At 41.6% G+C, this 21,620-nt stretch overlaps 1 protein-coding gene across 2 annotated transcripts in view; it reads left to right on the top strand.

Annotated features, from left to right (window-relative positions):
• Positions 1–21,620, top strand: part of DAPK1 (death associated protein kinase 1) — a 615,679-nt gene that overhangs the window by 451,390 nt on the left and 142,669 nt on the right. For both annotated transcript variants that reach the window (XM_078675702.1, XM_078675704.1), the window contains 3 exons: positions 112–231; positions 10,809–10,907; positions 11,565–11,663. In XM_078675702.1, the coding sequence (XP_078531828.1) occupies positions 112–231; positions 10,809–10,907; positions 11,565–11,663 (318 nt within the window). The remainder of the gene's footprint in view (positions 1–111; positions 232–10,808; positions 10,908–11,564; positions 11,664–21,620) is intronic.

Raw genomic sequence — 21,620 nt, 5'->3', positions numbered from 1 at the left:
GCTGGAAGAGAAGAGTCGATTTCATTCTTAGTCTACACCTCAGACATGCTTGTGTTCATGCGAAAAGCTTTCACTTGTTTACCTTTCTCTTCTTTCCATGTTGCTCCAAAGGATGAAGAGGACTCCTTTGTCATGAAGGCCATCATCCACGCCATCAATGATGACAATGTCCCCGGGCTACAACATCTTCTGGGATCTCTGAACAGCTATGATGTCAATCAGCCCAACAAGGTCCGTGTACAGCAGACTGAAGTGGTGCTTCTTTCATAGATACGTCAAAATTCTTCTCAAGTTGAAAGATAAAGCTTCAATGTATAAATTACTTACTTGATATTTCCTCAGCCTCTGTAACTGTAGAACAGTAGGAGGAGAGTGTATTGTGTAAGATAATGTTAAAGGCTGAGGTGCTGCAGGCCATGGCCAACAGTTTAGTCATTCTCCTTTTGGAATGCACTGTTGGGAAGTTCTGAAGTGGGTCCTTGTTGGATGAGCATCTTTTAGTTCTTTAAGTTATTGAAGTCCAGCAGGAAAGCAATTGATAATGAGGCGATGCTGCTAACAGGCAGAACGTTTTATTTCAGTCACATTGTTCTGCATTCAACCATTTGGAAACTAGAGACTTTTTGTTTTGGGGTAGGTTATATACATGATGGCATTTCCCATCAGTAGCTACAAGTCCACAAAGGCATTGAGACGGGGGTAGTGGTGGCATGGTGCTGACCACAGATCTAATTAGTCACCTAATAATGATTTATAGTTGATGTTGACTCATGCTTTGTTTTTGGTGTGTTTGGAGTTGGAATGAAGGTTGATCTTAGATTAAGTTTAAGAAAGATGCTTGCTGTCCAAGATTCACTGGGAGATAGGCAGGTTTCTAGAGCCTGGAATTGGCTTTGTATGTTGTGATGCAGAGGTAGCACGTAGGAGTTGTGATGGAGTTTGTAGATGTCCCTGGTAAGCTCAATCTTTGTTGTGGAGTGGTGCGTCTTGTAGGTGAAACGCCATGTTTCTGTAGTGAACCGCTGTAAAGAATCAGAGGTAATGTTTGCTTCCGGCACCAGTTGTAGGTGGATATTCTGGGAGTGTCACTGTGCATAGTCCAAGGGCTCTTAACTTTCTAGACGTAGTAGCCATAACTCACTAGTGTATACCCTGGAAATATCATCTTTGTTGTATGCGCTTTTGTATGAAAGTCGAGGAAAAAGTGGTGATGGTGAAAATGTTTTTGCAATATCAAGGTATCCTTACTTATGTGTATACATTGTTGATGTGGATTGCCATGGTGCAACCATGTCGGTGTTGAATAAGGTTGCTGGATTCTTTTCTTAGTCCTCAGCTCCTCCTATTTGTGCTAGGAATGGTTGGAGCGAGTAGAGGACATATAGTCGCACCTCTGGATGATATTGTTGCTTAGTTATTCATTATGGACATTATTCTTAAGAAGCTGCAGGTTCAGGGTGAGTGTTTTAGGGTTGCAGCTGCTGTCTTGAAAATATTTTGGATGGACATGTCCTCAGTAGTGTCCAGATCATCCTCTGTGACGGACAATAATGTGTTTTTTGGCTGTGGCTAATGTTTCTAAATATTACACACGTCAGGTAAGGGGGATGTGGAAAATTGAAAGTGAAAACATTCATGTATGCATTTCTGTAAAGGGTTTAAATGGTATGTAGACAACCCTTTAAGCATCCTTTATACACTATCAATCTGTTGGGTGTGCAGGACTTTGGAGCTCTCTTATCACCTCCATTATTTCATGAAATGTTTGGACCTTGTGAATCTTGCAGAACAGTTGTTCGTGCATTGAACACAGCAAGGTTATTCTATATTTTGGTCTACCAGGCTCTTTTCTCAGTGGTCTTCAGACAATTCAGAATGCTTCAGTCTGATTAATCCTGAAAGTTCCTCATCATGCATTGGCGTCACACAACTTAAATAACTCCAAAGTTGTGCTTTAGAGCTCTATTCCTGGCTCTCAAACATTATTACAAATGTGGTCCTAAATAGCAGTCAGAAAGATTCCTACACTATATTCCATCTCGAACCTTGAGATCATCCAATGCTCATTTGTTTCACATCACTAGGATCAGACGTTCAATAAGGGGAGGGCGTTATTTCTCCATCTGGCTGCAAACCCTGGAACATCCTTTTGTCTGCATTCTTGCGCTCTGCTGCATTTCAAACATGTACTGTTAGTGCCATGACACTCCTAGGAGCAGGTCCTGTGCTTTAGAAGTTGATTCATTAATTTGTACATATCCGGATATCTGACGCTGGTCTAAGAATGTGGGGTCTGTTGTATGTTTTCAAGACATCCACAAACAATATAAATATATATAATATACATACAATGTGTCTAAATGTAACTTATTACATAGTGGTAATCCTACAAAATATGGTATGGTTTCAGACATCTTGTAGCGAGTTACCTTGGAAACAACTGTTTCATACCACATCAGTTTTACTTTAGTGCTAAAGTGTTTGCACTCGTGTTAGTCCCTAGTGTTCAGGAGTGACTGGTGCTGGTCTCCTCTCAGTTTCTGCATCCCATGACTGTGATATACCATACTTTTCCATCTCAGCTCCACATTAACCAAGGAGCCCCCAGTCTCTGCTTACAGTTCAACTCTCACCCAGGAACCACCACCCCTGCCCTCGCCCAGAATCCACCATCTTCCTCTGACCCTGTGGCCCAATTCTTATGGCGCTAAAACATGACGACTACTGTCTTAAGGAACTCCCCAAGATCATAGCAGAATTTTGCAATTCAGAATGCTAAATGCCACAATCACAAGCTTACCTTGAGTAGTCTTTACTCAACTTTCTACATTTATGGAAGAAAATGATTTGATATCAGACCAACAAGACCACTTCAGACCAGAGAGAGTAACGGATTCAGCTATCCTAACCATTTGCGATGACCTAAAACTCATGGTGGATCAGTACTGAGTAGCCGTCATTGCTTCCGCACCTATCAGTGTCCTTTACCACTGTCCACTACCGCATGCTGCTACAAAGACTCCAACATTGTCATTCATTAACATCTTTGGTTATTCATTAACATCTACCTATCCCCTTTATCAGACCTGATTAATTTCTTCAACATCAGCTGTTTGAACTATGCAGATGACATGCAAATCATTCTAAAAATGGATGGCCCTTAAGACCTCTAAAATTTAAAACGTAATGACTTCCTTCTGCTATAAATACATGGATGACGAGTAATCACATAAAGCTCAACACTGCAGACATATGGCAGCACTTGGTACTTTATTTTGCTATTGAAGTGCGATGAGATGTAAATTTGTTTTATGTATTTTAATCTAAATCGGAATGGTTGAACTGTTAAATGTGGGGTATTAAAATTCTTGGCTAACTTGTCTGCATAACTGTGATTTTTACCATTCAGGTGGATTGCTCTGATTTCAAATAGGCCACCGCAGTAACATTGATATGTGCTAAGTTTTTTTTTCCATTTCACTGGGACTAGCCAACATTTTAGGGAATGTTCCTCAAAGCCAGGGAGACGGCGCTCTCTAAGCTATGTGAAGAGCTACCTATATAAATCACCATATTGGAAAATGCGCACCAATCTGCTCCCATCCAATACACAGGTGCACCAGGGACTGTGCTTCTCACACTCCCATTTAAGATATTCAAAGGAGGACTTGATTGGACTTAGAGGACAACCCGCAGCTCAGGAGGCGAAACGGTGTGGCTCATAATTGACACAGGGGAGTTCTGTAATATCAATATATCTCTGTATTAGATAGTGGCCAATTATGCTAGATACATTCAGTCTGGAGCCCAATAAATGTTATGTCTCTTAAATGTGAGCTATTTAGTGCCTGTTCTTTATCTGTGCATATTGTAAATCTCACACTTTACACTGAGGAGTTAAATCCAGATCTTGTTTTTATTACGGAAGCATGGTTACAAGAGACCTCCAACCATGGCTTGGCATTAGCTTTTCCCTCTGAATACTCCATACTACCAAAAAAGCACTTAGATAAAATGAGTAGCAGCCTTGCGATGATTTATAAAAAATAAATGCTGGAATGTGGACTCCCTTCTGGAAGTTCACTTCAAATTGGCAAAAGTCAAAAAAATTTAAATATCAAAGAATGGGACTCCCTTTTATTGCAGGTAACTTATTACATCTCTCACCAGGAATTAGTGTATCTTTTGGATCTAACTTAGATGATAATTGTAGGCCAATACTTTATACGGTTCTGAAGTTTCTTCCGCTGGGTGATTTTAACGTTTGCTTTAAAGATGCAAACCCGTGGGATGCATCAGACTATTTAGATTTAGGAGTTGGTGGGTTGCCTTTAAATGTAAAAACCTAAAACTCATGTAGTTGGTGATACTTTCAAAGCTACGTTTTCATCTGAAGAGCTTCTGATCACTATTTTAGAGGCTACTCTAATACCTGGGTCGAACCATAAAGTCGAAGTCCTATATGATAGAAGCACCGGCCTTAAAACCGTGGCCACCTATCTGTAATTAATGTCAGAACATTTTCTGCCTTGAATAAAATTCCTTCTGAGGCATTAGAAAACCGAAAAGAAATTACTTTTGACAAAGGCAACAAAAATAGGTCCCCCAACTCAATTAAATATTTACATTATTGCTAGGGCGTTCGAATTCAAGAGAAATGATGGTCTTGCATCAATCATTGATATGTTGGCACCTGCAGAGAATAAGTGGTTTTCAAGATCCAAATCACAAGTACAAGGACTGTAAAAAACATACTATGGTCCTTCATGCCATGGGCTGCAACATTCTGCGTGCAATTTGAGCACCCGATAAATATCAATAGCGCGGAGTTCGGTATTCACCGGGTGCGCAATTCGCGTTCATGTTTGAGTTTTGGCGTAAACATGGGCGAAAGGGCGCTAATTTATTACTCCTCGTTCCAGGATTACTGAAAAAAAAAATTGGAAATGGAACGTATGGTTGTGCCAAGTTTTGCCTGGAAACATTTATTTTAGCTGAAATTCACTGGTGTGAGCTTTAATGTATATTTGGTGCCCAAGTGCACATCCTCTATACGGGCCCATCTCTTTTAAAGTCTGTTCCCCTAGGAATGCGAATGTTAAAGTCACATTGAAGTTGTACCCAATTTGGCAAGTGTCAGCTCGTTAAGAAGGAAGAACTGCAACAATGTTTCCCTTGAGCAGAATTTATAACACTTTCTATTCTTGGCTGGTTCAGTGACGGTTGTAAATTATTAAGAGCGGAAGGAACAATTACTTTTGGTGCCAAATGGAAAGGAATATCTGGAATCAGTAGCTGTAAAAGAAAAGGATGAGATAGATTTTGGAAAGCAGTGTAATCTTTTGAAAACCCTGCCATACCAATGTTCTACACCGTGAAGGTTAACCTGCAAGTGCGAAGGTCATTGATCGGACTGCTTCCGACAAAGGGCAACCTTAGCAGTAGCAGAAAGTTCAAGCTTTTGATACTTCACTGCCAGACTTAATTCTTAAGAAGTGCAGTTTTCCAATTTAATTATCAAATCTTTTTAACCGTTTTTTGTGCACATTTTGCCTTTCCTCTCTTCCTCCACTTTGTCCATCTTGCAAGTAAGAAATGTAACTATTTCTGATTGTGTCCGGCTGATAGTTAAACATATTAGCACAATGAACTGTTCCAGACTTAAGTGAAGCTTTCTTTTGCTTCTATGTGGAGAAGGCTTATACTTGTGTATCTCCAGACATTGTAATTTTTTAATTATTTGATTAGTAAAATAAACGTCTACTCAATTACATTTTTTTAAATTTATAAAGTGACCTCGCCAAAGAACTGTTTTAAATAATTTGGTTCAAATTAAGGCAATGCACATAGGAACTGTGACCGCGAAAGTGACATGATGGTGTCATCATTAATGAGATTCATTGAGCGAAGAACCTCAGGTACTTGTGGACGGAGTAAGCGGGAAGGCAGCTTTGGGTGGGAATGGGTACTAAATGAGCCTGTTGCTTGAGAAGTAAATGGAAGGAAAAACTGGTCTGTGGATTGGAAGTGGCCAGAAAACTAAAAGAATACCAGGCCCTAGTACTAGAGGAGAAAAGGAACATTGGACTGGCCTGTCTATAGCCTTAAACATAGATTATTGCCGGGAAGACCGACTGCCACACATGAAGAATTGTGTGAGAGAGAGAGAGAGAGAGAGAGAGAGAGAGAGAGAGGAAAAAAAAGACTAGGCCAAGGTGAAAGGAGAGCTGCTGAAGAGCTTGAAGAGAAGGATGGCTATGAGCAGTGAAAAGTAAAGGGAAAAGGAGGAGCAGAGATGAAAATAAAATGAAGCAGGACCTGGAAGTGAGGAGGGTGTACAACACGAAGAGTAAGGGTGAGAGTTGGAGAAAAGGCTAATGAGGCAGAGGTAATCTGTATGAAATAACAGAGAGAATGTTACCGGGCAGTGAAAGGAGTCAAAGGTGATAGCAGCAGACAGTGAGAAAAGCACTAGAAACTAGCATAAGCCAAATATATAGGGCGTGGAGAAGAGAAATAACAGCACTTTGATTTTATCAGGCTTATGATGAAGAAAGTGGGAGTACATTCGGTCCTAGACTGAAGAAACTGTTGCCAGTAGTATCACAGAGTAAAAGAGGTGAAGACCTGAGAGGTGTCTGCATGAAGGAGAAGATTAAAGAAGCAAGAAGTGTAAGATAGATTTTTCACCTTAAAGAGACACTTGTAGGATCCCTAAGACATCAGCTACTGTGTGATATTTGAGCATAAAAAGATGAATACAAATAATAAGTAAAAAAGAAGCAGACAAAGTAAACCTTGCTGAGCTAGCGAAAGAGGGTTCAACTTATTGTGCCTTCCTAGTGATGGAGTGAGTGTCATTCATCTAACATTTTACCTGAGGTTGGGGTTCACAATTTCGGCTGTTCGTTTTGGCTGGCAGTTTCCTTGGCTCATCCAAAGGGGTGACCAGACATTACTTCCTGAATGCCGGATACCACATCAGGATGACTGTAGGGACAATGCCCCTAACTTGGTATTCCCATACTTCCAAATACAATTATAGGTACTAGGGCACACACAGTAAGCTGATATGTTTGCAAATACAGCTACACAATGGGACAGTAACACACGAAGAACAGCAAATTAATACACTTGGGCAGGTTTGTGCAAGAAGCTTTTGGAGGAGCAATCTGGTATGCCTCTACGCCTCTCTGTTTAAAGGTGTGGTCTGGACTTGGCTATGAATTTGTTAGTCTTGTGATCATGGTAGGCAATGGATCGTGTGTGAAGTTTGGTGGATTCATCCAGTGCTTCGGTGGTGTCAGCCTAACATGCAGTTTTTGCCACATCTTGGAGTTCATACTGAAGACGGCCTGGATGCCGCTAGCACTGCGCAATGGAAAACTGTGATTTGGCTTATTCACTGAGATGAGCAGATATAGTGGTCTGTTTCGTGGTGATGGCTTCATATAAGAGGCTGGGGGAGATTTCCTTTGAAGCCAAAGCTTTTTTTGTTTTGAGAGGTCTCTGATAAGGATGATGTTTTTGTTGTGGGACTTGGGTGGAAGTGTTTGACAGACAAGGCTGTGGAACTTAAGTATTCTATGTGGCCCAGGGAAGATATGTAGATTTGCAGGGGACTAGACTGTAAAGGGGAAAAAGTACACAGAAGTGGATTTATGCTGAGGTGTGTTCAGTGAGAAAGAGTTGAAAGTGTGCATTTGAGGTCAGCCGCGGGCCGTGGAGGGAGTTACGGTGGGGCAGGGAGGCGGGGAGGGGGAGGGGCAGGGTGGAGGGTGCGAAAAACAGGCATATGGATCATTGCAGGTAAGTACACAATTTAATTAATAAAACGAAATTCGTAGCGCGCGCTGCATGGCAAAAAGCAATGCTGTGCGCGCTACGAATTTCGTTTTATTAATTAAATTGTGTACTTACCTGCAATGGTCCATATGCCTGTTTTTAGCACCCTGCCCCTCCCCCTCCCCGCCTCCCTCCTCCACCGTAACTCCCTCCACGGCCCGCGGCTCTTTGAGGTGCTGGCTTCTCCTGTGTATGGTGCTGGTGCCGAATGAGCATTGTTTATAGAATTGCCTTTTTATAACGGTTTTAGTGTTTGGTGGTGAATCTATTGAAGAATACTATACTGGGTCAAGCAAGGGGGTGGTGGCAGGCAGTGGGTAAATGTTGCAGCCCACCTGGTTTGCGAACATTGTAGATTATTGATGGGTGGAGTCGAAGTAGTTTCTCCCAGGTAGACTACAGAATACACTTAAAGACTAGTTTCTATGGGTATGTGTTTGTTGTGTGCATTTTGTTATGCTCTTGCTGATTGTTACTTTGTAAGTGAAGCCACGAGATAAGTTGAAGTGTGGTTGGATGTCACTGCATTGAAAAAGAACACTGTCTTGGACGGGCAATTCTGGTGCTAGAACTGGATAGCGGCATGGGGGGAATAAGAGGCCATGAAAAAGACTTTTATCACCCATTTTATTCCAGCCAGGACCTTCGCTCAGCCACTTTTCACCTGATCTATGATTTGGACACTTTTGCTGCAAGGAGAACCAAACAACCTGTTTTTCAGGAAGCTTTTAAATAAGTCATGCTCATATGTAGAAAATTGATGTATTGCACTGAATAGGAAGCAACCCTTAGGCTCAATACAAAATTGATGTTTTTTCAATGAGGAGTCAAGAACGTGATTTAAACATTTATGACTGTTGAACCTGAGCTTTGCTCTACTTAACAATCTCTTAAGACATAGGAGATCAATGTGGCTGCAGAGGCATCCCTGCTTGTACTACTGTGCATTTCTTCCTGGAGTGACGGTGGGGGAAATGCGGAGAGAAGCCTACAGTATTGAGTTCTATTCAGTTGACTAGATTGAATTGCTGCATCTGTGTAGGCAAGGTAGAGTAATGGTCATCAAATCTTCACATTTTTTTACTTTCTCTTCTCCTCTTCTGCTGTAGCACTGGATTGAGTCCATAATGCCTCCATTTCTGATTGAATAAGCAAGAAGGATTCACCATTGTAAGAAAGGTGGCAGTGCCGCAGGAATGAGTTAGAGCATTTCCAAGGCTGTTAAGTCTGCAAAAGAGACCCTGTGTGTTTGGGTAGGCAATGGATTCCAGAGTTAGCAATACTACATGTTATGCTGGTGAAACATCTGAGAGTGTGTAGTGCAGGAATCACTTGAGGCACCCAGTGTAAGTTGCTGGACTTCCTGTGTCTGACTCACGGAGGTCCTGGGCAGAACTTCCTGAACTATAACATCGAGTGAAATTCCTAGGGCCTGACATCTTTCATTCCTAGGTTGCAGAGCTGTGGTGAGTGGAATCGGAGATGGTTAAGCCTGGGGTAGCTGGAGCACAACCCGCCAAGAAGTTGTGCAAGTTTAGAATCTTGTCCAGAGATTGTAGGAGTATATGAGGAGGGCAACCGGAAGACTAATGCAGTAATCCAGTCCACTGAGGACCAGTGAGTTAATGACTGAGTTAACTATTTTAAATTGTATCCTTCTGCACATCTTGCTACATTATGTAACTATAACCGTGCTGCAGTGTTGTGTTGGTGATGATGGTTCCCATCCTCATAGTTGGGATGTCCAAGACACATGGGTTTCTTGCTAATGAAGTTTAATGCAGCAAGATGGGAGGAATGGAATTGTGTCAGACAGAGGGGTGGGTACATACGAGGTGGAAAAGTATGGGGTGAGGTGCCATAGAGGAGGGAAATAAGACTTCCATTTCGGTGGAGTTCAGAATGAGTGATCCTAAACAACTGTATGGTCATCCAATGCCAAATAGGAAGGAGAAGGAAATGTAGATGTTGTCTATGTAAAGATGATAGGAGAAGCCAACAGTTGTAGTCCTCATCATCATTTTGAGTCGTGGTTCTCTCATTTGTGTTTTTTCATCTGACCTTAAAGCGCAGAACACATGGTACCTCAACACTTTATACTTAAGCTTTACCTTAAGTGTAATGTACCATATAATTTGCTTTGGAGGCAATCCAAGCAGAAACTGATAAATGTAGGATATGTGATAGAGGTAGCAGGCGTACTCGTGCATGCCTAATATTAGCTGAGCCTCAGTGTTGTGTATGATCTGTAGCTGAGAGAGTTATGCAAAATTGGTAAATTTCCATAATCTGGACAGGATCCAAATAGGGATGTCACTTCTGCTCTTTGACCAAGTGCAGCAGGACATAGAAGTAGTATTTTGAATTGTTTTTACGTAGAAGGAAATGTCGAAGTCTGAGGAGTTACTTATGATGAGGGAACTGAAATGTAAAATTAACCCCAAGATTCTCGCATCATTTGTGTTCAAGACAGTCCACTAGTTCTGTGGCCAAAATGGCCTTCTCCAGTAGGTTATCTCTGTATGCACGCAACCTCACACTAATCTGAATTAAGTTGGTCCGGACCTCCACTTTTTTGGCTACCTCTAACAAATATAAGAAGAGCAATAAATAAAATAGAATTCAGATGCTTCCCGTGAATATAGATTTTACCTAAAGATGCTGTTGATGTTGTATTCTGTTCTCGGTATGTGGTTTATAATTAAACAATGTTCTGCACTCCATCTGTCATTCTTCTGTCTCTTTTATTGATAAGATTAGGAACTCTGTATTCCCCCAAATACATGAATTTATCTAAAAGTGTATATATATATATATATATGTATACAATGTTTGTGTAGTACCACGACTGCCATATTCTTGACAGTATTTCAAATTTATTTTGATTTTTTTTGCTATCACACCAATTACTTCAGAGGTATTCTATGGGACATTAAATTGCCATTCTTTCCTGTTTTTTTCAGCATGGCACACCACCCCTGTTGATTGCAGCTGGTTGTGGAAATATTCAAATGATAGAGTTACTCATGAAGAGAGGTTCACGCATCGATATACAGGATAAGGTTGGTGGAGGACTTCATAAAAATTGAAGTATTTTGTCAGTGTCCTAGGAAAAGGTGACCTTGTACATCACTACTATTTGGCACAATGCCGACAATTTGGATTGAACACTATTATAGATCCACTCGCGTATTTCGATTAAAATATTATTTTCCATCTATATAGTTCGAAGTTGTTCCCATGTGTAAAGAGTATGTTGCCCTTGACAAGTTTGCTATGCAATGTTGGGTATTTTACCCTAGCCTTATAGCCCGCTGCCGAGGGATGTACGGGTTGTTAAAGGTCCTGCAACTCGGGCCTATAAAATGATTGAGAGAGCCTTCAACAACCAATATAGCCTGAGACAGAAAGACCATTAGATAATTCCACTAACTGAGGGTAGAATGTTCTAAATTGAAAAAAAGACAGAAACACAAACATTGGAATGTCATAGCAGAAGGTCTATAACAAGCCATTATTAGCTCTGAACCACTTCATTGTTTTCAGTGAAGCTCCCACAGGTCTCATTCCCCTTATGCTTCTATTCTAATTGCTAATACAGTACCTATTAAAACATTTAACTTTCTTTGGAGTGTCAGTGAACTTAACTAACTTAAGAAGCTTGAAGATATATAACCATGTTGCTTTGTCATGTGTGTTCGTCCATGGTCTGTTTGTAGGCTGGATCGAATGCCATCTATTGGGCCTCACGACATGGCCATGTTGAGACTCTGAAGTTTCTTCACAGCTGTAAATGCCCTCTGGATGTTAAAGATAAAGTAAGTATTAAATAGTTTCACAGGTTGAAAGTGGCAATATTCGATGCACTGTTTCTTTTGTGGATGTGCTCGTTCCTACTGGGCATATGTATGTTTGGAAGTCTTTATACAACATGCAAATATAATTAAAATGCTTTTGTTTGAGTTATTTTTTCAGTCTTTCTCAATGGCACCTTATAGTACAGATTAATGATTTTTTAATTTTTGTAAGGAAGAAAGTTGAAAACTTTAATATTCACATAATGAACATTACAACCCCCAGTAACTAGTTGCTGTTTTCTGTCATTAGAAAATTACCTTTAAGCACTCGTTATTGCTTGAGAGCTATCCACCTCTGTTGAAGTATTCTTTTAGACGTTTTGGTTTCTTTGGCCTTTCATATTTTTACTTTGTCACTAGTTCTTTCATCTTTACTTATTTTAATTTTTTGGATTCCGATTCGATCATTTTATTTCGGCCAACTCGGGCCATAAAAGTACATCCTAAAACAAAAGACGAGCAGATTAATAAATAGCATAAAATAATACAAGCATATTTTTATTTTAGTCTGATTTAACTTTATTTCATCTGAATGGCAGAATGCATTGTATGTAGTCCCTTCATGTTTCATTTAACATCTTTTTTGAAAAATAAATGTTGATATTCTTTAAGTCATCGGCACAAATAAATGTTGTTTTCCTAAGATGATTGAGCAGGACCATCCTGATTATGAATGCTATGCCACAAAATGTACTGTGTGCCCATTTCAGTGTGACCGCTGGTTGATAATTTAGAGGCAGGGTGGCTGAGACACACTTGTTAGAATGTGCAGATTCAAAGGAATTGGTTCATCAAATTTTCAGATATGTCGATAATGCTCAAACTAAGCATGAGTTTCTACTTTGAAAATGTTATTGTACAAATAATTTTTTTCTGTGTCACTTGAACTATAAAACCTAAAATATATTCACATAATTCATATTTATCTCACATTTAGATCAGTATTAATTAATTCACAGATATTTCATGATCTATCCAACAATTTGTAACTGCTCAAGAATTTTGTTGATTTACCCGGTTTGTTCCAATAATGGCACACTTATTAAAACAATGAAATGGTCTTTAAAAAATTCAGATTAAGAATGGAGAGTGGACTGAATTGTAGGCACCATTCCTCAGAAACTGGAGGCAACTAATCAGACAAATGTTCTTGCACATTCACCACAAGGATGGTGGAATGTTGGTGCCAGTGGAGTTCATTATTATGTGGCTCTGCTCTTCAACATGTATATGTATCCATGGGCATAATTAATCATTCAGCTACAATTGCAGAAGAAGTCGGACAACTCACCGATCCTTCCCTGTTTTGAAGATGAATCCATAAAGCAAACACTAAAATTACAGACTATTTTACCAACATCTGGGGGTGGCTGATTGAAAGTGCTCAATGCCTTCAACCCACCAAGGCTAAATTGCCATGTCTGACTGAGAGAAATATTCCCTATACCCCTAGTTCTAGGAACCAGCTAAATTGAAGTCCAACAAAAAAGGATTCAACAAATCTTTGATTCAAGCCTTTCATCACCACTCTTGTGAAAGCTCAAATAAAATGGATTATCCCTGCTGCACAAGGGTTTACCACTCCTCCAAATTGACCACAGAGTGCAGCTAGCCTGATCGTTAATCATTGCCCGTCTGTACTACTGAAATGTGATCTACATGGGTCTATCTAAGTTATAGCAAATGCAAAATTCAGGCAACAAGGTTGGCACTCAACTGGAAGAAGCCGGAACACATCTTATCCACTGTAAAAGTACTCTGTGTTCTACCAGTGAAAGCCAGGATCAAATTCAAAGTCCTGTGCAGCCATGAGGGTGCAGATCACCTGTTGAATTCTCAGGAAACTTCTATGACTGAACTATTCAAACCTATGACTTCAGGCTGTGATATATATGCTCAGAGAGATTATCTCTGTATGGTTGGATTTCTGCCGTGTTTGACTCCTGCTTTCCGTAATCAACAGCATTCCTGTTTCTCCACGCACTTCTTTTAACTACTCCTACCCTCATTCTTCAACAACACACCACAAACTGATGCATCAGCCCTGTTGTTTTTAAAGAAATAATATCCTGTCCACACCAGGTTCACTCCAAGTACTGTCACTTAACATAACCACCCCTACCTTTTCTCTGGTGCGCTTCAGGCTCAGATGTTGCCAAATGGTGGTGTGCTAGTGCTGTATAAACATCAAAATAAATACAAATTACACATGGGCTTCTAGGAGCTGGTTCTTCAAGCATCAACACAGACCATTGAGCTTATGCACAAGCTAGGGTTGTACGTCATCCAAAACTATTTAATTTCTCTTTTGCTAAGAGAAAAGGTTTGCCTTCATGCAAATAGAGATGGTGTCATTACCCTGGAGCATTTGTTATTTCCACAATTTAACCAAACGCAGTAGAATGTTAAGCTGCTTCATCTACACTATATTCTGTATGATCGTTGGGGCCAAATCATGGTTTCAAACTGAAAGGTTCTCTCCATTATGGAAGGAATCTCTGAACCGTTAAAGTTTAATACAACCATAGTTGTGATGTTTATCACAGGTACGCTTTCTAGACTGAGCATTCATTGGGTTGACTCTGGGCATTCAGACCTAGACATTAATAAAATTACTGTTAACTTAGCGGGGGACCACACATGTAAACATCCTATTAGCAGCAACCCAGAAGTCAAATGATATTCTACAGAGAATTTTATTTCCATGTATGTATTATTTTGTTCTGCATTGCCTCTTCAATAGACCTACCCAATGCTAGAAAAAGATAATTATATGTTTGTAGCGTATGTGGCTATATATATTGTGCTATGCTATATATATAATATGCTATGGCTACTCCTGCAATCTAGTGCTGGGAGTGGCCATTTCTTCGTAGCATCTTCAAGTCACAGGATGTGCTGGGACTCTTCCCTTAGTCCACAAGTCACGTAGGTGCCAACTCCACCCTTGATTGTATTTTACCTGCCATCTGGTTTTGATGTGTCCAGCACTAGCTCCGAGACCAACACATATCCTCACAGATTCTTGGGCTCCCCGCAATACTCTTCAAAACCAAGGACTAGGTTAACTATTATTGTGTGGCTAGCACCTACCCAGCGTTTCTCCCTCGGACAAACTGCTTGACCTTCTCTATAAACCAAAACTGTTCTGCTTCGGTGCCCTACTGCCTTCGCCAAATAGATAGAGGCATTTTCCAGTTCATTCCAAGCTTGTTTTGGAGAATGAATACAGGAAGGAGTTAAAGGAACACACACCCTTCCAGTGATGTCAAGGGTGAACCCAAAATATCCTTGGCTGGACGGCACGACGTCTGCAACCTCTTCCACTTCCTCAACACCAACAAGACCTCCTGCGAGTTTTGACTTGACTTTCTATGCAAGAAGACCCTGAGGTATTAAAGGGATGAAAGCTGGGCACATCCAGAGATGCAACAGCATTCCTCCACTGAGGCCGCCAACATTTTTGGGGAACAACATTGAAGATGATTCAACAGGCCCTTATGGGCTGCCGGTACTCAACCACTGCCCAGCACTGAGATGCTGTCCTCCAGTTCCTCTGGAAGGGTAGAGCAAGACTGAGCATTACTCTGTGTCGAAACAAGCAGGACATTCAACCGGGCCCCAAACAAAGAAGTCTGAAGGACATGAGCATAACTTAAGCACAGCAAAGTCAGTGTGTGAAAACCCATGCAATTAAACATGCCAACACCAACACAGAGCACTGATCCTCCTGGAGACAGGTGCCGAGCTCCAAGCAGGGGAGAAAGAAGCAACCTTTGCCTACCAGCACCAACAGCAGGCCTTTCATGAGTCGCAGGAAGTCAGAGAATATGCAAGAGGTGGTTACAACAAATGAAGGGCCAGAGGCGGGTGTGGTAAAAAAGCCTCCACCTCCAAACACTGACTAGCAGGCTCTCTCCCTAACACCCACCTCCCATTTCAAACAATATCTGTTGGCCGGAGTCTATAGCATTTCCATGCCCATTGTAAGGAAATCACCTGATACCAATGGGTTTTAACAGTAGCTCAGCAGGACTGTTCCTATAATTCCACATCCCTCTCCCCTAAACATACCACCTTGTTGCCACATCCTCAGTCTAGACCACCTCAGACTTCTGGAAGAGGAGGTTCAAGTGCTGCTCCAAAAGGGTACAATGCAGGTCATGCCACCACACCAACAAGGCAAAGGCATGTACTCCCTCTACTTTTTCTTTCCAAAGAAGGACGGATACCTCCAGCCCATTCTAGTCCTGAGGTTGGTGCTTCTTGCTTTAGCACTTTCAGGGGGCATCGTTGCAGTACATCAACTCCTTCTCCGACAAGGAGACTTCATGATGGAGCTTGAGCTCAAGATTGCCTATTTTCTTATTTCCATCGATACTGCCCATCACTAATACATTATTATGGACAACACTACCAATTAAGAGCTTTCAGAGTGTTCATGAAGTGCCTGTCTCTCCGCTGAGGCGGCATTCATGTCTTTCCTTACCTAGACGATTAGCTGATCAAGAGCAGCGGCAGGCAACGATGCCTAACGCACATTCTGGAAGTGGTGTCCCAACTTCAAAGCAAAGGGTTCACCATAAATACAAAGAAATTCAACCTCCAATCCTAGCAGATCAGCCCTTCTTGGGCTCAGTGTTAAACGCTGTCACAAGGAAAGTGTGTCCTAACCAGCATAGGGTAATGGCATTTCAGCATCTGCTGCCTCTTTTCAAGTTCATTTATCCACTCAAGGTAAAAACTTAAGCTCTTGAGCATGATGGCGTCTTGCATATGTGTTGCGCCACACGCTAGACAGCATAGGCACATACTCTGAGTACCTCGTTAGGCAATGGCTACAAGTTGTAATTTGGAAGATCTAGTGTTAATAAAGTCCAACACTCAACACTCTCTGCAATGGTGGAAAAGCAAAAATCTTTTATTCGGCTGGCCGTCTTTTAACCCACTTCCGCAGGTGACCATCAGCACCAAGACATCAGTCACCAGGTGGGTGCACATCACGCTAACATGACCGCACCATCGGGGCCAAACACACCAACTACCTAGAACTACTGGCCAGTGTCATGTAGCCTTTGTGAATCACTAACACGGGATTTTATTCATTTAGTATGCATCTACCCAGCCCTAAGTCTAGACCGTTGCAAGCTGCTGAAGAAATTATTCAACGCAGGAGGCATTCGTTCTTGTAGAACTGCAATTTTAAAATTTCTCGATCCGAATTACTCACAGCTTAGCTGTCATTTATTAAAAAATGTAATTAACTATGAGAAAGTATTAAAACACGGCTAGTGGCCATCTGCAACAGCACTTTAGAGATTATGGCCTGTGCCTCTTTCATCATCCTATGCATTGCATAACTTACCCACTCTGCATACCCTGTGTATTTATGACCCATAGATTGTCATTTAGTAAAATCTTTATTTTTAGACACGAGAAGCATCATACCATGGTTCTGGGTGAAGCACAACAGCACTTTAGAGACTGTCTCATGTCTGTTTATCTATTATCCTTTGCATTGCTCACCGACTTAGATTCTATACACCCAAACTGAATGTTTATGGTACTGCTGCAACCTGTAACTTTTAACACACATACTTTAATGTATTTTTTTTCTTTTTTAGGTGCCACGTGGTCTATCCACTGCATCTCTTCTTCCTCTTTTTTTAAATGATTTTAATTTTTAACAATTTTTACAGGGTTCTCGTCATAGATTGAGGTCTGCCTAGCTCCATCCTCTCAAGTTTTGAAAAGAATTTCCCAAAGTTTTTAGGAACCGTATGCAACACAGGTCACGGGGATGGAAAAATGACTCCTTCAGACGTGACATCCTGGGAAACTCTTGCCTGTTTATTGTGAAGGGAGGCTGGAGGGAAGGTTTCAGAACACGAGAAAGGGCCAAAACACACTCTTGGTGCAAAAGAAAGATGCTCGCATGCAGAATCAATGGGTTCTCTGCATGTATGATGTCTCATACAACCATTCCATCCGAGCCGGGTATGTTACTCCGATACCTATACGCTTCATAGTGATAAAGGATGCAGTCCAATGGTTATCGTTTGGTGATCAGATTCTCCTGTGGCGCTCGGATACGCTCTCACCTTTGGTGGATACTGCAACATCATGCTGCACTCTACTGTATCCACAGTCCAGGGAACCATTGTTAAGTTTAAGTAGAATTCACTGTTCACTCAAGTTACCTGGATTGCTCAGATGCTGGCAAACCTGGAGCCCAGAAGTGGGTGAGGAGTTTTCTTTTATTAAAGTAAATGCTAGTTTTGGTTGGTAGGATGAGTGTTTAAGAGGGAGCTGCACAGAGCAACCAACAAGCTGAACAGTTGTACTGTTAATGGCATGATGCCTCCAGTAGAAAAACATAAACATGGCGTCTTGCAATGCAGTGCCTAATTGCCCTGCAGTTATTGTTTCAAATACATTCCTTGGACTGTTTATGGCTGCATTTCCGAGCTGCACCATCTCGTTGAACCGGTTCCACTTGTGTTTCCAAAGCCTCTGTGCTGCCTTTAGAAGCTACAGTCAAAACCTTGTGCGGTGGGCGGACTACCTTTTAAAAGGAACATCTGAGGAAATAATCCGACCTGTCTTGTTAAACTCCCTTTCCAATGCTCGCTCATTCGTGCCAGAATTGGATGTCTGGTAGCTCAACAATTGGAATGGTTGTATTCATTAACGCAAGTTTTTTCTAACCAGTGTCTGAGACCGGACTCCTAAAAATGATAATATAATACCTGCCATTCTCAAATGTTTTTAAATCTCAAAGCACTTATAAGGTGTACTTGTGAATCATGAAAATGTGACCAACCTCTAGTCTAAAGCACTAGAGCAAACCTCACGTACTGCTTGGGAGATCACATGTGACCCCTTTTCCCCATGTGTCTGTAGGGTGGTGCATAGCTTTGACAAATTGTGTTTTCCACCCACTTACCACCAACGTCTACGAGTTTGAACTCTTAAAGGTAAAAATAGGAATATTATCAAACTCTGAAGAGACGCTCTAAAAGATTCTCAAATGTCTGCACTCAAGGTGTAACTTGACAAGTGAACCCACAGACTTAATTCTGCCTCCACAGTTTACAGCTGAAATGGTGCTTTACTTTAACATATGGATTCCTCATCATAAGTGCTTTGTAGCAGGTGGCTCTCTCACTTCGTGAACACATACCCATCCGTGCAAGCTGCTCCTCCAATGCCTCTCCTTTTCAAGACCCAGGCTGGGCCTTAAATCTTTGCTGAGTTTGGTTTGATTGTGTCAATTCTGGGGACTTTTGGGAATTGTCGCTACCCTCTCCCCCAGAGTTCCAAAATCCGTGTTCTCCATCTCTTTAAGAGTAGGGTGGCTGGGCTTGCGTAGTATCATCTGCATGGTAGGTGCAAGAATTCCTATAGTCGCGTATCCGTCTGCAGGTATGGGGGATATTGTACTGCACAAAACGTACATTTGTAAAATATGTACCATAAAGACATCAAGCCCTAATGGCCAGACTTTTACCAGCTCGAGAATCCTGTTCACCTTCTTCACTTGCGGACATGGTCCAAGCATGCATGGGGAAAAGAAATTTGTGCTAAAAAAGTCTGATGAAGCATACTTGCAGAAGACATTAACAATTCACCCAGGATGCTGTAGAGAGTTCATTTGGTTTGCCCTGGCACGCCATATGCCTACTCCTACGTGTTTGCTTAGATTTCATCTTATGAGCTGTTCTCCACATGGATTTATATGGCAAAATGGCACGGCCGTAACAGAGCCTGGTGCCCTTTTTTTGAGGTTTTGATATGAAGATTGGGCTGTGAAAGCCCAACGAAGTCCACTGCATCATTGGTTCTTCTTTCATGCAGGAATCTGTGTTCTCTTAGTGTATTGGTTTCTGAATTGGGAAGGTTTTTATGGATGGGTCGCATTTGTAGGACACGTTCTTGGCCAATTTTTCTCACTGTTCCCTAGAGCGATACATTTTTCCTGAAATCGCAATTTTTCTTCCAAATGCGTGAGGGGGTCTTCTGTGTGCCCCATATGTTATTCGTTCGTTGTGTTTTAACATTGAGAAGTGCACATACTTCTTTCTGGTCACCATGGGTGATGTGCATGATGTCATACCGAATTACCTTTTCCAGAGTTTAATCCCGCACCATACAGCACATATTGGCCTCTTTAGACCCAGAAACTTACTCTTTGCCCAGGCAGAACTATCAGAAGACTCACAAAATCACATGGGCATGCACAGGTAAAAAATAATTCGACCTTGAATCATTTTCTCTGCCAGTTTTTCATCAATTTGGCAAATTGCTCCTCTGAGAGAAGAAAAGCCCTTTAATCTAAAGGGTTGTAGGATTTCTTCAAAGTCATAAATAGCAGTATCCACGGTGCCTGGAGCTCACCACAGAGAAGGGGGTGGGGGGCAGACGAATCTGAAGTGCTTAGTGCTGCGGCAAGGAGATGAGTCTGTGTCCTCTTGGATTCATCGCCGGTGCCCACGAGCCTCATACATGATCTGTGAATTTAGAGAATGAGACCTTGTGTCGTACAATGGTCTGGGAATGAGCTGTGATGAGTCTGTAGAATTGATCGAGAAGCCAGTTCTTCTGTATATAATCGTAAAGGATGTTGCGGAGCGGTTCTAAGGGAAGATGCCTTTAAAGTCGGAATCAGGATCAGCTGCGTGGTTGGAGGTGAGCACCTTCAATGGACGCTCAAAGCACACTCCAAATGTCACTGAAAGGGGAGACAAAGGCTTGAATAAAATGCACGCATTTCTCCTGATTTACCTATTGTTGTGAAGGAGAGCACACAGGACAGGCTGGGGGTTAAGGCTAATTCGTGAGGATGCTTGGTGGCAAGTAAAGCCCTCCGCTCTGGCATGAAAGAGATGTTTGAATCCTGCTGGTATGGCGACTCTACCATACATTCACATTTACCGATGCAGCGGGGTGATTGCATTTTTGGGATGGGCACTATTTGTAGCACCTGTGCCACCTTCTCATTAAGTGAATGTGTATAGGGTCTTCATTTCACAACTCCATTATTTAAATAATTCAGATTTTAACTGTTTGGAATGTTTAGCCTTAGAAACGACCTAGGCTCCCCTATTTGTTGCCCCAAATCCATAGTGGTAAGTAATGTGGTCTGTACTGAATGGGAGTGTCGTTTTTTCCCCGAGGTATCTGGTTATTTTGCAGCACAGAGAATGTCACGTCCTACAAGGAGCGTTTTGTTTTTGATCAAAATAGCTGATAGGGATTTAGTCAGTTTTGTGACCTCTTGATATAGGATTATCATTCAAATTCCAGCTTGTAAAAACTAATTACAGGCTGCCAGGTGGTTACTCAAATACTCAAAAAGTGTTTCCAATGTGCTGCTCGACAACTGAGGTTTTTATTGAAAAAAGTTCATTTTTCTTCCCCCTTTGTATGTGTTCCTGTGATGTGACTACATGATTTCTCCTTTGCTAAAGTGTTTGCAATTCAGTGGCAAGAGTTCAGGGCAGAAAAAGATACAGCTAATGCCCCCCCCCCCCTCCATGACAAACTAATAATCCTTGCAAATGTCTAATTGTTCTGGATCTCTCTTCCACGATGTTTTACTCAAATGTGTTCTCTTGAGAACCGTGTTTACTGGCACCCAAGCAAAGCGAACTAAGGATCCCTGGCAGAGATCATAACATTTGCAGGCAGAATAGCGTGCCTTGTGCTGTGTTAAGTCAAGAGCAGTGAACCGCTTCATGCAGTCGGGTGTAAATAGACCTTTGCCTCCTACCACTGCCATGTCAGTGTCCACCACCCTACCCTGTCATGGCTGCTGTGACTCGGGATTCGTCAAACAGGCCGCTCGCCTTTAAATATGGCCGTCCTCAGGAGCACAGACAACAAATGAAGACGGGAACATTCTGCCATTGTCACCCC

Source organism: Lissotriton helveticus, chromosome 2_1 (genome assembly GCF_964261635.1).
Source record: "Lissotriton helveticus chromosome 2_1, aLisHel1.1, whole genome shotgun sequence".
Classification (NCBI taxonomy): domain Eukaryota; kingdom Metazoa; phylum Chordata; class Amphibia; order Caudata; family Salamandridae; genus Lissotriton; species Lissotriton helveticus.
This window is presented reverse-complemented; position numbering and strand designations above follow the sequence as displayed.